Source organism: Chiloscyllium plagiosum, chromosome 13, assembly GCF_004010195.1.
Source record: "Chiloscyllium plagiosum isolate BGI_BamShark_2017 chromosome 13, ASM401019v2, whole genome shotgun sequence".
NCBI classification, from domain to species: Eukaryota; Metazoa; Chordata; class Chondrichthyes; order Orectolobiformes; family Hemiscylliidae; genus Chiloscyllium; species Chiloscyllium plagiosum.
In genome coordinates this window covers 6,217,609-6,236,052 of record NC_057722.1, presented here as the reverse complement: position 1 = coordinate 6,236,052, position 18,444 = coordinate 6,217,609, and the positions used below count along the sequence as shown (strand labels likewise).

Sequence of the window (18,444 nt, the reverse complement as noted above, 5' to 3'; positions counted from 1 at the left end):
CTTCACCTAACACTATGGGCAATTTAGCATGACCAGTTCACCTAACCTGCACACTTTTGGACTGTGGGAGGAAAGTGGAGCACCCGGAGGAAACCCACGCAGACACGGAGAATGTGCAAACTCCACACAGACACTTGCCTGAGGCGGGTTTGTTTCAAACCCATGCTGAAGAGATGCCAAAGCATAAAGCACAAATGTGTTGTATGACTATCTTGTCCCAGTTTTGCAGTATAGCTACGTGCAGAACTAGGCTGCCATTCACTCTATAAAGAAGGCAAAAGAGATCTAAAATGGTACCAGAATTTAGGACTTGAGTGAATATGCAGAGACTAAAATATTTGTCAAGTTTTCCTTAAAAAGCTTGTAGAACTTTTCACAGCAATTGAATGTCAAAAAGGCTTTGCAGAAGTGATGCTGTAGAAGAAGAAATAGGTAATCTTGGGTGGAAACTCCAACACCACAGCATTCCTTAAGTATTGCACTGAAGTGTTAGCATTGACTAAAACAGAGAAGATTAAGGGGAGATTGAACAGATGTACAAAAGTAGGAAGAATTTTGAAACAATTAAGTAGAAAGTGTTTCCAGTGGCACAGTTATTAGAACCTTCACTATCACTTGCAGTTACTTTATGTAAAAAAGAACATAGTTGCATTAGAAGCAGTTTAGAAAAACTTCACTCAACTGATTCCTGGATAAGGACATTATGATAGATTGGACCAGAATCCATTGGAGTATAGAAAAATGAAAAGGTTTTATTGAAACATAAAATCCTGAAGCAAGTTGACAGTGGATGCTGTAAGAAAGTATCCCTTTGTCACTCACCCTGTTGGAGAGACAATGCAGTTTTAAAAATAAGGTGTCTCTCATTTAAGATTAGTATTAAGAGAACTGTTTCCTCATGGTTGAGAGCCTGCAGAACACACTATCCCAGAGAGCGATGGGTCAGGCTCACTGAATATTTTAAATTTATATTTGATCACAGAGCGAGATTCTTGATAAACCAAGGAGTAAAAAGGGCGTGGAGGACAGGCAGGAACATTAATTTGACCCCACAGCTGTTTAGAATATTATCAGTGTTGGCACAGCTGTTTAGAATATTATCAATGGTGGGGTGGCTCAAGAAACGTAGAAGATAGGAGGAGGCCATATGGCCCTTCAAGCCTGTTCTGCAGTTCATCCTGGTCATGGCTGGTTGTCCCACTCAGTAGCATAATCCTACTACCTCCCCATAACCTTTGATCCCATTCACCCCAAGTGCTATATCTAGCTGCCTCTTGAGTACATTCAGTGTTTTGGAAGCAACAACTTGGTAATGACTTGCACAGGCTCTTTACTCTTTGGATGAAGAAATGTCTCCTTATCTCAATCCTGAATGGTATACCCTGAATCCTCAGATCGTGACCCCAGGTTCTGTAAAATCCATCATTGGGCACACCATCCCTACATTTATCTATCTAATCATGTTGGAATTTCATAAATCTTGAAGCAATTTCACGCCCCCCCCAAAATCATCTGAGCTCCAGCAAAAGCAATCTTAACCAACTCAATCTCTCATACATCAGCCCCACAATCCCTGGAATCAGCCTGGTAAACCTCTTCGCACTCCCTCAACAGCATCCTTTCTCAGGAAAGGGAACCAAAACAGCACACAGTCTTCTAGGTGTGGCTTCACCATGGCATTCCTGCTCCTGTAGTCGAAACTTCTTGCATTGAAGGCCAACATACCATTTGCAGCCTTTACCGTCTGCTGCACCTGTATGCTCACCTTCAGCGACCCAGGACCCTCGCCTCCTCCAATTTACAGTCATTCAGGTGGTAATCTGCCGCCTTGTTTTTGCTTCCAAAGTGCATAACCTCACATTTATCCAGCCTATACTTCATCTACCATTGATTTGCCCACTCACCCAACTTGTACATGCTGAAGGATCTCTGCATCCTCTTCAAAGTTCACCCTCCCACCCAATTTGGTATCGTTTGCAAACTTTGAGATGTTATTCCCTCATCCAAATCATGAATATATATTGTGAATAGCTGGGATCTCAGCACAGTTCCCTGTGGGACCCCCTAATTACTGTCTGCCAATTTGAAAAGACCCATTAATTCCTACTTTGTTTCTTCTCTGCCAACCAGTTTTCTATCCATCTCAATACATTTCCCAATCCAGTGCACTTTAATCTTTCATAATAATCTCTTATGTGGGACTTTGTCAAACATTTTCTGAAAGTCCAAATGTGCCACATTGACTGGCTCCCTCTTGTCAAATCTACTAGTTACATCTTCATAGAATTCTAACAAATTTGTCAAAGAATTTTCTGATCTTTGCTCTCCTGACCCAAAAGTGATAAGTACCCTCTCTCTTTCTTACATTTGTATGCACCTATGTAACTAGTCGACTTATATTTAAGATGATTGGCAAAAGAAGGAAAGACATTTTGAAAAATGTATACCACACAACGTGATGTGATTTAGAATGCACAGCATGAAGCAGGTTCATAATAATTTTCTAAATGGAATTAGATAGATGCTCAGTCAATCAGATGTACAAAAGCTGATGTCCAGTGTTATAGATCATAGTCTTCTATCTTTTTCAGTTTGGTCTTCCTCAAATTGTGGTATGTTTGAGACAGTAGACAGAGGCTATGGGTCAGGAGAGCAAAGTTCAGAAAATTCCTGACTCTGGAAGCTGGACTTGGGAGGAAGTGGTTTGGCTGATCAGATTTTCATTCCAGGGAAATGGAAGTTAATAAACCGGGCTCACTGCATCCTGAACTACTTCAACGGCAGCCATTGGATGTGTGAAAGGAAGGCCTTGAATTCAGAGACTTGTAAAATGTCCTCAAGCACCCTGCCCTCACCTCATTTATGTTCATAGCCCTATATCAAATAACATTAAAATATTTGGAGCTGTGAGCTGACAGCCACCTCACTGATAACGAAAGACTGTGCACTCAGTCATGATGCATTCATCTCAATGGTAGCCCTCAGGTGGATATAAACAGATGTAGTGAAATGACAGGCTCTGATTTTTTTGTTTAAAATGACAAATTTGTCTATTTCAATAAAATGTAATAGCTTTGAAGATTGATGGTAACAATGAGTTGATCCACTTTTTAAGCACTTACTCTTACCAGTCTCAGAAGACACTGTACTTCTCCCAGAGGACCACTCCAAATAATTCTGGCAACTTTAGACATTTTTCTCAAAGGTTTAAGACCACAAGCCATGTTTGGACATTCCACTAACAGAAAATGGATCTTTTTGAAGACAGCTGCACTTTTCAATGCATGTCATTTCCTTTGTCTATCCAATATATTTTCTTTTCTTGCTAGATACAGTAAAAGAGTAGGTAAGCAAATTGTTTCCAAATTTTGGCCTAGAATAGAATAGTTGCTGTGCTCTTCCATTTTTTGCCCTCTTGTAATTAACTTTGTTGACTTCCTGACTTTAACATTGCATGTCCAGAACTCATTATCTGGAGAATGGCAGCTAGAAATCTTTGTTGTTGTTATTGGCACTTGTATATTCATTCTTTATGGGTTTTGGTTTTCCCTGTGAACAACATAGAAATTATAGAATGCACGCTCTATGAACACCTGAAGAACCTAGCCACCCAAAATAAGACTCTGGTCAAGCTGGCCTCGATATTGGCAAGCACGTAACTGGAGAACATCACCATCGGTGCCTTGAACATCATTAATAGTCTTTGTGTACCCTGTACTTGAGTAGAGTACTGTGCATTGGGATAAACCAGAAGTATTTGTACTTGACCTACTGAAATCCAACTGAACACTGTAATGATGTATATTATTGGAACCCTGAAGTTGTATCCAACACCCTGGCTGCTTTGATATTGCACACTACTTCTGTCTTTTTGCTAAGGTGCCATAACCCTCTGGAATGTCCATTAAATCAAGGAAGACAAACATCTCCTGCCATACCAAGACCTTAACAAAGTTCCTCAAGACCTTTTAAGTTTCTTTTTAGTCCCCTTACTCTTGTCTGTGTTCCCTTCTCCAAACCCAGAAGCAATGAAGTTCTAATGCTGCCTTGAGATCAGCTAGCTCAAAGAAGAAAAAGTAGAATTTCCACTGAATGATTCCTTAGACTGAGAAGTACCAAACCTATTTGTTTTAATATTCATTTGACATAAAAGGAATTGAAAGTTTGGAAATCGCATGTTTTGAAATTGCAACTTACATCATTACTTTTTGTTGCTTGCACAAAAATATTGAGTCAGTCTTCCTCACCTGTGTTTCTTTTTACCAGAATCTGCCTTCTCATTCTGGATTAACTTAGTGAATGCTCTGGGTTGAGATATTTCCCACACTGACATTTGCTGCAGAGCCCAGGGAAATCATTTGATTCCAGCAAGAAGAATGAGGTGTGGAATAGTGAAATTTAGGAAAAAGTAACTGAGTTGGCCATTCACATCGTCTTGTTCAAAGCAAGTTCAGAAGTACTATGCTATCTGGAGGTTATATGTTCCTCTGATCTGTCAGAATATTATAATCTTTGAAAGCTCTTAATTTGGAATGAATGATGGTCCTAAATTTAACAAAGAAAGGGCTTAGGTAGTCTGGCAGTATTGATAATTAATAATAGTCTACAGGACAAATGAAAGTGTTGACAACAATAGGTAAATATAGAACAAGGGTCATTGATACACTGCAGTTAAGAATAAAAATTGAAGAAAGCTGATTTATCTGTAGTGTAGCTAATGGATCATTCATACTGAATGTAATGACGATGGATTAAAACACAGTATTATGTGTAAGAACGGTAACTGAGTATGCTTTTGCCTTTTAACATGTCTAATGAGTGTGCATTATTTTCCTTGCCTGGTTCTTTACTTGCTGATTTTTTTCTTTTCAATTTTAGAATCGAGTTTGGCAGAGGGATCATCGAGACCTTCGAGCAATCCAGCCTGATTCTGCTTATTATAATGATGTAAGCTTCTCACATCAAGCCTTAGTAAATTCTCTGGACTATGTCAGTGTGCTGCTCTCGCTTTGTGACTTGGTTTTGCTGTTTTGATCCCGTTTGTTACTTTAATTTAGTTCCATTTTAGTGGCAAAGATATTTACACTTTTGTATATTAGATGACAGAACTGCTGCATCCATTTGTAATGAACTTTTATTTCATGACTATAGCTCTGCTTGTGTATGTAAACTAAATAAATTATGTTGTAAAAATTAGCCTGATGGCAAATGAATACAAAGGTACTCCAAGTTTACTCAAAGCGAGTAACTCCAAGAAAGAATGAGCTCAGATTAAAAGTACGTCAGGCAGACAGACATGCATCAGGTCATACGTTAAATCAAAACAAGCTTCATTGTCCACTGACAAGGTGCCATAACATCCCTGCTGGCTGAATCTGAGGGACTTGGTACCAGACTAGACTCAGCCAGGTGATGGGGGATCCATTTGTGAAGAAATTACCTCTTTGACTTCACCCTCATCAACCTATCCATTGCAAATGCACCTGCCCATGATGGTGTTTGTAGGTGTGACCACTGTCCTTGTGGAAAACAAAGGACTGTCTGCAGTGAGGGCATCTTCCATGACGTTGTGGAGCATGACCACTGCACTCAATGGAATAGACTCAAAACAGATCTAGCAGTTTAACACTTGGCAACTATGTAATGTGGGCAGTTAGCAGAATGGAATTCTGCTGCAACTTGTAACCCCTGTGCCCTGTATATCACTTGCTGCCTTGGTTTATTCAATATCGAGTATAGAAGGGCGACTCAGGAGCAGTATCATATGTACCTGACAATGTGGTGTCAATCTGTGAAACTGCAACACGTGTATTCTAAGTAGTGAAGATTATTTGGCATGATCAACCGATCAGATTAAAACTGCAGCACTGCCAGACCCAATTTCTGTTTGTGGTGGACAACTAGCAATGACCCCATCCTCCAGTAGTGGAGTGCAAAGGCAAAGCTGAAGCATTTACAACCACCTTCAGCCATTAAATCCCATTAAGCACCTCGGCCACCACCTGTGGCTTTAGATTTCCCAGATCTGGCTTCAATTGCTTCAATTCACTCTGCAGTATCAAAAACTGGAAGAGAATGTTGGCAAAGCAAAGGCTCTCAGCTCCTAACTTGCTACTGCTATTGAGTTGAAGAATTTTTCTCCAAAACCTGCCATGCCTATAGCCACACTGTTTAAGTATATCTGTCTGATAAAGTGGGAAACTGTCCAGTTATGACCTATGTTTCCTTTGATTTTCCTTTCTTCTGTGCTGACCTCTAAGGCCTGTGTGCAGTGGTGACTTCCGAAACCAAAAGTTAATGCATTGGCATACCAATTGGTATGCATGGAACCTTGGAGCAGCTGTGTGGCTGCACAGCTTACAGGGAACACTGGTTATCACCTCCCATAAAATGCAGGACACATCCGACCAGCCAATTTCCATTAATGGAATGGCCATTGACAATGCTATTACTTGCTCACCAATGAGCTGCATAACAAAATTTGGTTTGGATTTGGCCAGGAGCCAAATGCTGCAAAGATCATGACAGTTTGGTCCAAGCTTGGACAAGGAAGATATTTGGGTTGGAATGTTGCAGTGAAATGAGGAGCTGTCCTCTAGCTGAGGTTATACCTAATATGGTGGAAGATGCAGGTTTCAGGTCTGTCATCTCAGTGTTGGACATTGGTACAAGACTCCTTCAAAGAAGTGTTCTAGATTTAATTCACCCAATGTTTGGATGGTTTTTAGTTCTATTTGTAACTCATCAAATAATTTTGCAAGACCAAGATACTACTCAGAAATAGACTAATGAGTGGCAAATAGCATTCGTGTCACACAATGCCTGCTAATGAGAATCTTGCCACCGCCCCTTGAAATCCAGTGGCAGTGGCATTGTCGACTCTCCCACCATCAACCAATGTCTTCACTGATCTATCCACACACATCTTGTGGATACTAACAGAAGGTCAGAAGTTAGATAGTCTACAGCGAGTGATTTGCTTTCTGATTCCCTGAAAGCTGTCCATCATGCCCAGGATAATTGGGAGTATGATGGTATGTCAATTTGCTTGGATGAGTGTAGCTCGAATGATACTGAAAAAGCTTGATGCAATTCAGCCTGCTGATTGGCACCCCATCCACTACTTTGAACATTCACTCCTGCCATTGGTGTACTCTGGTTGCAATGTGAACTAACACACTGCTGCAATTGGCTAAGACTTCTTCAATAGTACTTGTCAAACCTGCAAGCTTTAGCACTAAGAAGGAGGACGGCATGCACATGGGAGCACCGCCACTTACAAGTTCCTGTTAAGGTCTGACACCATCCTGACTTGAAAGTATGTAATGGTCCCTTTATTTTTGCTGGATCAAAATCCTAGAGCTCTGTTGCTAGTGGCATTGTGCATGTACTTACACCCCAAGTACTACAGTGATTCAAGAAAATGGTGCACCATGACCACTTTAAGGATGTATAAATGAATGCTGGCCTTGTAGGTACTTTCCCCATCCTATAAATTATCAGGAAAAGACTGAAGAAAAGTAGAGTCTATGGACGTATCTGAGAGTTCAGAAGGAAAGCTATACTTGGCTTCTAATTATCTCGGGAGCAAACAAATGAGGTACAATCATCATTTTCTTAGAAAGACGCGTGAAGAGAAAATTAGAGAATTTCTGTGATTTCTTCAGGAACTAATCTAACGTGAAAGAGTTTCTCAGCATGAACAGCCTCCCATAGTTTACACTCACTAAAGAATCAAAAATAGAACATTTTTAAAACATTGAACTAAATAATACACTGTTTGAGCCGTCTTGATTCTGAACAACTTGGCTTTCTTGTGGGTTTGTTTTTACATTTTTTTGGTTCTAATGTTGTCTTTGCTATTTGCTGGTTTTGTTTAGTTACACAGGCAGTGATAGTTTTACTTTTTCTGATGTTTTCCAGTTGGTCCCACCAATGGGAATGCTGCAGAATCCTATGAATGCTGTGACAACAAAATTTGTAAGAACGTCAACCAATAAAGTGAAATGTCCCGTGTTTGTTGTCAGGGTAAGTACGCACAATAATTTGATTTAGAGTTTAAGTAGGTAATATATTGTGAACCCTTTTAGATTTTGACAAACTGTTTTAATAAACTGGAATTAAACAGCTATTTCAGAACCCATCAACTGTAATCAGAGGGTAGGTTAGTTTAGTTGGCTGGGTGGCTGGCTTGCAATGGAAAGTGATGCCAAGTGTGGGTTCAGTTCCCATACCAGTTGAGGTTATCATGAACACCTCAGCCTCACTTGTAGCATGGTAACCCTTGGTTTAAACTCACCATCAGTGACCTCTGTCTTAGGAGAGACAGCTCCATGGTTCTAAGAACTATGGCAACTTCACCAATTGCAATCCTCACTATTTGGTACTAGGAAACATTTGTTGATCAAAGCACTGTTGTTACTGTATAGTGAAGGGATTGTAGACTTTTAATTAAACTAATTTATATACACTGATTCAAAAATATTGCAATGGAGCTGGTACACAATATTGGCAATGTGAAGTATGATGGAGTAAACTCTATTCCATTCAGTTTTCCCTCTAACATAAAAGGATTTTAATTAAAATAATTAATTTAATTAAAATCCTTTTATCACTTCTCATTACCCCAAAGTTTACCTCAAAACTACCAAATAAAACCCCAAAGAACTGTAGGTGCTGGAAATCTGAAGCAAAAACAGAAATTGCTGGGAAAACTCAACAGGCCTGGCAGTACTTGTGAGAGAAAGCAGTATTAACATTTCAGGTCCGATCTTGTTCTAATTCTATTCATGAAAGTTTCTTCAAAATCATTGAAGTTTGAACAGCAGCAATTCTATTCCATTTCAAGTTACAGAATGTACTGTCATCGGAGTTCTTTGCATTCTGATTTCAATAACATGAGCAAAACAAACTTCACTTTCAAACTGGCTGGTTAGCTGCCATTTTCAATTCAAACCACCACAAAAATGCAGTAGCTGTGTAAAGCCCTTTTCTGATAGGTTTGCTTTACTCAAGGGATTGATTTTAGTGTTTGAGTTGAAGCACCTTTTGTAGTCATGAGGATGCTTCATAAATTTTAAAGAGTTGTGTAATGATACAAGATTTCCTTTCTGTACAACTCAATCTCAACTCAATCTCAAACATATGTAGATACTACCAAAAGTAATACTTAGCCTTATTAAAAGTTACATGTACAAAATATGTTTGTTTTCCTTGAACTGCAGTGCCTGCTCCAGTTAATGCAATGTATTAGAGAGAAAACTGTAAGATATATTTGTTGCAGTGTTGCATAAACAGTGTTACTTTCTGAATATATGAATAAATGTTTTCATTTTGTGTTTAGTGGACTCCTGAAGGAAGGCGGTTAGTCACTGGAGCTTCGAGTGGTGAATTTACTCTCTGGAATGGGCTCACATTTAATTTTGAAACTATTTTGCAGGTATGAGATTTTCCAACTCAGTGCCATATGAGGTGGGACAGGGTAGAGGAGTGTCAAGTAGAGAGAATGTACTTTAGCTTGCTCTAGCAATGGAGAACAGTGTCGTAGAGCTCAGTGTTCATGTTCTAGTGATACATTTCTAACAGCAAAACTGATGTTATGAAGGTAGCATTTTCTTGCTTCAGGAGAAATCCACTGATGCTATGCAATTGGATATTTGGGCTGTTTTGTTCTATAATAACAGAAACATTTCTCTTGGTACAGTGCTGACATGGGCATTGTAATTTTTTTGCATTTTCTGAAGTTTCTGTCCACATTGATCTCAAGCTTGTCATGTTTCCTGACCACTTGGTTAAGCAATTTAAGTCAAATCTTTTGTGAAGACCACTAAATTCAGTTCCAAACCATTTATGCAAGCAAGACAGGGAGGTCTCATTTCAAATTTTCCTGCAGCTCTTTGAATATCTTGCTGCAATCCTGGATGGTTCAAGCTGAGGTTGAGTGCCTGCTGCCTGGAGCCATACACTTTACCTTGAGAGGTGCATTTTTCTTGTAGGTTTACACGGTTGACTGGGTGTACTCTTCAAACATTTCCTGCTCCTATAGTAATAATTACAAGCAGTTCTTATGGGCTACAGTGATCACAGTCAACTGGGATTTAGTCTCACAGTCCCAAAAGGAGATCCATGAGTCTTGTTGTATTCTTCTACTCAGTTGACTTGCAAACAGTTCCACAATATGTAATGCTACATGCTGAGTTCTGGAAGTGTTCTGTAGTAATGTTTTATCTTTTCCTGTTTTATTTCAATGTATTTTACCTCTTGGGCCACATGTTAGACAAAATGTTGTTTTAAAACAGAGTTGTTAGGGTTTCTGTCTCAATTCTCTTTTGAGATTCATTTAATTGTACAATCTCATCTCATCTTGTTCCTGTCACCAATTATTGAATATCACATTGACTAACTTCAGCATCAATTCTGCCTCACCATTTAACTGCTCCTTCACCATATCTTTGTTTTCAGATGTGTAAATGCTTTACAAAACATCAGATCAGAGAAAAACTAATAAACTGTCCCCTGACTACCTATATGTGTAGGATTATCTCAACACTGTTAAATCAGCAAAGCTCTTCAACAGTGATTGATTATCTTTCTTGCTCCTTTCTTTTCCAGCACTACTCCATCTTGATTCCTTTAGTTTACGTCTCTCGTTTCATATACCACTTTTAAGATTTTTCATGTAGTTTTCAGAGACTCAGCCTCAGTTGGTCGACTTTTCATGGTGATGTTCAGTTTGTCCATTTCATATGTTAAGTGAACTTAAGTGAACATACACCTGTACTGTATAAAGTCAGAAGCTTAGAGATTCCCAAACTGTTATTAGGATTTTATGTCATTGATGCTATGATTTGTATCTCTTAACATGTAGTGACTGCATAAGATATTGGCATTCTCACAATGTGCTGTTGCACCTTTGCTACTGCTGATGTTTGATTAGCCAGTTCTACCATGATGGCTTTTGACACTGGATGGAGGTGTCCTTTCTATCAGGAGCAGCAGCCTGATTAACCTCTCCAGTTGAAGTATTTGCTGAGATGGGTCATGTGCAAAATCTTTGGGAGGCAACTGAGGGACTTAACATATGTCGACTTCATTGTGTTCTGCAACCATTGTGATTCATTTTCCTGGAATAATAGGTGCTAGGCCTACACAAATATTCCCAACCACAAGCATTTGAACTAATAGCATTTTTGAAAAAAAAACTTTGTGGATGAGATATTCATGTGAAGTGAAAATACACATGGAGTAACTGAGAATTTGTTTTTACCTTAACAGGCTCATGACAGTCCAGTTAGAGCCATGACTTGGTCTCATAATGACATGTGGATGCTGACAGCTGACCATGGTGGATATGTGAAGTATTGGCAGTCCAACATGAACAATGTGAAGATGTTCCAAGCTCACAAGGAGGCGATTAGAGAGGCCAGGTGGATTAATGCTATGCAGTTTTCCATAGGGATTGGTATAATTATATTGTCATTTCAGTGTATTCTAGGTGAAGTTGTGCATGGTTTATATGACACCCTGGGAGATATGCTTCACGTTTTATGCTCAATATTTTCACTTGTTTTCTCTTTTACACAAAGTGCCACATTGTCTGCTCTAGATCTATGGTGTGGTATTGATACATTGCCAATTTTGAGAAATGTGGATGTTGACCGTATGCTGTACTGCTCAGAGATTTGCTGCAGTGCTGATGTATACAAGTATTCCTTTTATGAGTTCTTTGTAAAGCAAGATTTTACATTTTTAAATAAAGTATTTCCTTTTTTCTCCTAAAACTGAATAAAGCTTAAAACTTCAGAAATAAAGCCAGTTTCAACAGCGAAGTAAAATGGTCAGCGAAATCCCAATGGTGGTGATCTGTGCAGGCACTAAAAATAAATACTAGATCACCGACATTCAGCTACATCCAGTGGCAAACAAGATTGAAGAACTTCAAAAGAAATTAAATTTTAAACCATTTTAATACTTCCAACATCAAAATTGTAAAATAAAGTGGTGGGTTTTACAGATTGTAAGTTTGCTTATCGCGTTCTTTGAATTCATTTGCAAGGAGAACCGTACAAAAAAAATTTAAATTTATCCCATTTCATCTGGGTTTCTATTACATCAAGAAAACGATGTCACTTTTTTTTTCCCCATTATTGTGACTGACTACATTGTAGTATTAGATCATTCTAAAGCCTTTCCATTTTGAAAATGGAGCCAAAATAATCCACTTAGCAGAGGGGAGGTGTTTCCCATTGCTCCTAGAAATGGGTTTTGTTTCAAACTGTTCTTTAATGTCTGTAGTGTCAGGTTAATGCCATTCTTTGCCCAAAACTCTGCTTATTGGGCTGTGGTGTTTGGCACAGCAGACCTGAGACAGCAAATGAGATTAAATAGCCAGCAAAGATATCAGTAAACTAGCAGCAGCATACATCACAGTTACTTAAGATGTCAAAAGACGTTTTAGAGTACACGTGCAACACTTGAAGTGTTTGCATCAAGTGTGGTTAAATGAGCTACACCATTTGAATGTCAAATACTTGCAATGTGACACTTGCACCTTTAGATTTCGCATTTGCAGATATCTTTTACTTCTCAGGTCAAAAAAAAAGCATTGTTTAAACCAGGCTACTGTAGCTACTGAATTTTTGAAGGACATATCACATTATTTTACAGATAAATTTGGACTGTGAAATCCGGTGGTCACTTTCCCTTTGCCCATCTTGTTCCCCAATGCCATTTCTGCAATCCAGCGTATAATATTAGTTTACAAATTCCCTCTTTTTCCCTGCTTATGTGAATGATATAACTTGAGGTTAATGTTTTGTATAAAGTGCTTGTAGGAAATGTTAAATAGAAAAAATACATGGAGCTATTTAACATTACTACCATTCAGAATAGCGTTTGCACATGGACTCCAAGGAGTATGTACTATGCTGCCATGCCATCCTTTCTGTGACACAGGCGTAGTTTCTTCATCTCTTTGATAACATCAGTGTATGCACTTTCATTGGAGCTACAGACGGTCAGCACTTAAGTCTTCTCTATTTAGTACAGTGGAACCTCAATTACAGGTATACCCATATAAGACACTCATTTATACCCATTTATAATTTCATGGGAATCCTAATGTAGTAATGTACCATTTCGTGGTGATGACATCGTGAAATGCTCTCAAATGGAGTTTTCACAACTTCTGGATCCAAAAGACTTAAGTGGGTACTGTAAGACTGGTACTGGTTAGAACATGTTATTCTAACAATATACTTTGAGCTCTGTAGGCACAATGTGAGTTGCAACTTTGTGTCTGGAGCTCAGGGAGGTTCGGCACTTTGTGTCTGGGATCCCATTAGGGTCAGGCCATTGGATCTAGGAGCTCAGCTGGAGTTGAGGTGTTTATTTCATGGTACTTGGGTTTAAGTACCAAGTTTTGGGTCTGTCCTGTGCACGCAATTAATTTTGATTAATCTAAATAAATCCAGTGCAAGTTTAAAACTTGGTGTCATGGGCCCTTGTGGTGCAGTGGTAGTGTCCCCTATCCTTCTGAGCCCAAATGTCTGGGATCAAGTCCCACCTCCTCCAGAGGTGTGTTATAACACTTCTGAACAGGTTGATTAAAGATAGCTGAAACTTGACATCAAGCTAAGTATAAGGGAACTTGCAATTGTCTGCCAATTTCTTATTTCCTGTGGGGGTGCATCCTATTCCACTTTTGGCAGATAATTGAGATTCCAACATAAAGCATTGTGGTTCTAGTTAACTTCTGGAGTCCATTTGTACAGAACGCTTATGTGAGGGTGCTCCAGATTGGGCTCCATTCGGCTCCTGTTAAATGCTGACCTCTTTTCCCCTACTGTGTGTCTTCATGTAACAGTTTCTCACCTACGGATAATAAATTTGCCACATGTTCTGACGACGGCACAGTTCGAATCTGGGACTTTCTTCGATGTCACGAGGAACGCATTCTTCGAGGTATGTAAAGAAAACTATGCTGTGTACTGGGTCTAGCAATTTAAATGAGTATGTACAGCCAAAATTGTCAAAGATCCAGCACAACACTTACTAAACAGGCTGAGAAAATTAGTCAACTTTCTGTTTAAAACCCCATTTCCCCCCTCCTGCCAGGAGATATGTGCAAAGACATGTGTACTGTTAATACATCCCTCACACATTACTCATTCTTAACTCTGCAAAACCTCTTCAGTGCCACTTCCTCCTGTCTCTCATATCATGTGTTCTCTCATTTGAGGTATTGGGATGATTACATTCTTGTAGTGTGTGTTGCAAGCGGTGAACTGTGTGACTAAGATGGTTTTGTAGTTTTGGAGATCACCATTTAAAATGCCTATCAGCCTGCTCCCAAAAACTCTCCCAAAATGACTAAGTCTTCCTACTTAAGTGCAGGTACAATATACATGGCGATACAACATCACATGGAATACATGAATTAGCCATTTGGATACAGAACAGGCTCGAAGTTAGAAGACAGAGGGTGGTGATAGTGGGTTGTTTTTCAGACTGGAGGTCTGTGACTAGTGGAGTGCCACAGAGATCCATACTGGGTCCACTACTTTTCATCATTTATATGAATGATTTTGATATGAACATAGAAGGTATCGTTAGTAAGTTTGCAAATGACACCAAAATTGGAGGTGTAGTGGACAGCGAAGAAGGTTACCTCAGATTACAATGGGATCTTGATCAGGTGGGCCAGTGGGCTGAGGACTGGCAAATGAGGTTTAATTTAGATAAATGTGAGGTGCTGCATTTTGGTAAAGCAAATCTTAGCAGGACTTGCACATTTAACGGTAAGGTCCTAGGGAGTATTGCTAAGTGCAGGTTCATAGCTCCTTGAATGTAGAGTAGCAGTTAATAGGATAGTGAAGAAGGCGTTTGGTATGCTTTCCTTTATTGGTCAGAACATTGAGTATAGGATCTGGGAGGTCATGTTGCGGCTGTACATGATGTTGGTTAGGCCATTTTGGAATATTGTGTGCAATTCTTGTTGTTGTGAAACTTGAAAGGGTTCAGAAAAGATTTACAAGAATGTTGCCAGGGTTGGAGGATTTGAGCTATAGGGAGAGGCTGAATAGGCTGGGACTGTTTTCCCTGGAGCGTTGAAGGCTGAGGGGTGACTTCATAGAGGTTTATAAAATCACGAGGGGCATGGATAGGATAAATAAACAAAGTCTTTTCCCCAGAGTAGGGGGGAGTCCAGAACTAGAGGGCATAGGTTTAGGGTGAGAGGGGAAAGATATGAAAGGGACCTAAGGGGCAACCTTTTCACTCAGAGGGTGGTGCGTGTATGGAATGAGCTGCCAGAGGAAGTGGTGGAGGCTGGTACAATTACAACATTTAAGAGGCATTTGGATGGGTATATGAATAGGAAGGGTTGGAGGGATATGGACCAAATGCTGGCAACTGGGACTAGATTAGGTTGGGATATCTGGTTAGCATGGATGAGTTGGACTGAAGGATCTGATTCCGTGCTGTACGTCTCTATGATTTTATCATTACATGTACATGCAATTTGCAATTTCCTGAACAGTTCCAACTACTTAGTTGTAAGAAATGCCAGAGTTCTATAAAATATAGTCTGCAATCTGGAAGTTTTAATGTGAATATCTGCTGTTAACTGTCAGTGTGTTTTACTTCTGTACCAAGTTTGATTCAATAATCTGAGACTTCAAATGAAGACTTGCATTTCTACAACACCTTTCAGAATATCACACATCACTTTGAAGTAACAAAAACAGAAATTGGTGGAGAAGCTCAGCAGGTCTGGCGGCATCTGTGGCATGATTACAGAGGTAACATTTTGAATCCAGGCTGAACAAGGGTCTCTGGACCCGAAATCTTAACTTTGTTTTCTCTCCATAGATGCCAGACCTGCTGAGTTTCTCCATAAATTTCTGCTTTTATTTCTGCTGTCCAGCATCCGCAGTTCTTTCGTTTTTATTTTGTTTAGTACTTCAAAGTTCTTGAAGTATGGCCACTGTTGACATGTGGAAAACCCAGCAGTCAATTTATATACAGCAAGCTCCCACAAATTGGGAGGTGATAATAATCAGGTCATCTGTTTTTAGTTGTTTGAGGGATAAATGTTGGCAGGACGTGGGAAGCACTGCTTTCCCCTTCTGTGGAATCTTAATATACCTGTTACATTCACCTGAAAGGGAAGATGGGAATGTTGGTTTACCATCTGATCTGCAAACGACATCTTCAACAATGCAGCATTCTCTTAATGTTGCACTCGAGTTCTAGTCTGGACACCATGCTTGTACTCTGAATGGGACCTGAACCCACAACCTTCTGACTTGGATAAGAGTGCTAACACTAAATCACAGCTGGCATTTAACCACTTGTGTCCATGTCTGAACAGATGGGAGGTCATTTTATGGGTTGGCTATGTCCTGTATCAAATGGAGGTGCGTATGTCGCACAGGGCTGGTTGCCTTCAATATTATTTCATTGTTAGTCTGTAATACTTGTATGCCAAGAGTACTCGGTGAGGGTGTTTACAGAAAGAAGTAAACATTTCAAATATCATTTTCTGAATGTTCTTTTTTGTTCGAAGTAAAGGCTTTGATCCATTGAATGCCGTATTTAAAATTTTCAATGCATATATCATGAATCAGAAAGTAAACAGTACAAAGTTGGAATGTATTCAGGTTTAATAAGTGATGGTATGGTCTGCTTTAGCCATCACTAAATCTTTTGTAAACTGAGAAATCTATTGTTAATTGATTGGTGTCTGACAGATTTTAGGGAAGGATTCAAAGACTGCAGTTATATGTATATCTAACCCAACCTCCTTGATAGGAGTAATTTTTTACCAGCATGATTTTGTATCTGAAGATACCTTTCTCATGAACGCAGCATTATGTTGGAGTTCACCATATCTACCCATGTTAACCGTCTCGCTGAATAGTAGAATGAGCAGTCCTGTTGAATATCAGTAAGCTGCGTCTCTTGTTCTTTCCCAGATATTGCATTGTACATTTCTGGATTTGGGATATGGTGATGGTGAGGCAGGCATTGACTGGATAGCGATCCGAAATCACACCCCTGATTGAATTGATGCTTGCATTAATATAGCACCTTCCTATGACCTAATTAAACAACAGCACCTCAAGTAATGTAATATTCTCGATGTTAGATCATGCTGTAAAACCTTGATGCAGAGCTGAAATCCACAATCATTTAATGCAGAGGCAAGAGTATTATGAATTAAAGAGAGCTGATATGAAAGTTCTGTCCCCATCTCATTCAGAATAATCCCAGGAATATTGTTAATGTGTTACCCTGTATTTTTATCAATTAGCTCTGAGCCTGGATTATGGCTTTATATCACACCATGCAGTACATTTGTTTGGGGAGAAATGTTCAGCTTTCCATCTTGTACAACCAAACTTCCCAAGCATGTACTTATAATGTACCCTGCCTCAGAACTGCCAGCTACTTGTGTAACCCCCTACTCACAAGCAAGGTTAATATGTTCACTGTTTCAATGCCCAAACAATGTACAAATTATAACACCCATATATAATATGAAGAATAGCAGTTTATACCTATTCGCTATTAATATGGCAGATGAGATTATTTATTATGAGCACAAGCACATAATGTTTGAAGTGGTAATGATATTTGTGAATTCCCCAAGGGAGAACCAAATCCTGAAACTAATGAGAAGATAGTTTGAGTCATCACTCCTTTATGTTCTCTTCTTCACACGACCTACTTTTGGTCAGCTTCACTTTTCACTGTGCACCCCAGCTGATATCATTCTAGTACAAAAGGAAACCTGCCTTAGTTCTGGGCTCAGGGGTACTGGGTAGTTTCTCAATACATGACACCACATTATATTGTACTGCCATTAGAGGTAGAGGGCGTTGTGCATCATTGTCTGCATATGTTTGTGTTTTCACAAATAAAATTATTAAATAGAATCCACTAGTAGAGTTTCTGTGCTGTACCCAACCCACCCTCCAGATGCCCAAGGGGTTCAAGTACCACAGCTTGGGAGTTTCTGCTGTGCACATTTTAAGTTGTAAAGTTCTGAAAATGAAACTTCAGTGATTTTGACAATGCTATATTTTTGTTTATATTTTAAAAACTTTTTTCAGTAATGTAATAGGGTTTAAGTGTTATGAAGGTATATGTTGATGGTGAGCTTAAGCCCATATCAACCCCACACTGATGCATTAGCAGCTAGGTTGTCTTCATCCAGGTAACCAGTGGATAAAGGTCCACAGCATGATCCTGTGTTAACTGACAATGTCTAAGCTTGGTATTAAGGCAAATTCTTGTGACAGAGACACAGTTGCACTTAACTATGTGGCTTGATGTGCCACATATTGTCAGTGTGCTCTCAATAGTGCTGATGGAAACATTTCACCTTGTACCAACTTTTGCACTGATATTAAACTGCTACAACCTCGACTAAAATGGAAA

At 39.3% G+C, this 18,444-nt stretch overlaps 1 protein-coding gene across 3 annotated transcripts in view; it reads left to right on the top strand.

The window, feature by feature from the left end:
- Nucleotides 1–18,444, top strand: part of wdr33 (WD repeat domain 33) — a 104,090-nt gene that overhangs the window by 34,682 nt on the left and 50,964 nt on the right. For 2 of the 3 annotated variants that reach the window (XM_043701765.1, XM_043701767.1), the window contains exons 3-7: nucleotides 4,879–4,947; nucleotides 7,924–8,028; nucleotides 9,344–9,439; nucleotides 11,275–11,426; nucleotides 13,865–13,962. In XM_043701765.1, the coding sequence (XP_043557700.1) occupies nucleotides 4,879–4,947; nucleotides 7,924–8,028; nucleotides 9,344–9,439; nucleotides 11,275–11,426; nucleotides 13,865–13,962 (520 nt within the window). Of the gene's footprint in view, nucleotides 1–4,878; nucleotides 4,948–7,923; nucleotides 8,029–9,343; nucleotides 9,440–11,274; nucleotides 11,427–13,864; nucleotides 13,963–16,976; nucleotides 17,991–18,444 lie in introns of those variants that run through there. The other variant, XM_043701766.1, reaches the window with a different exon arrangement.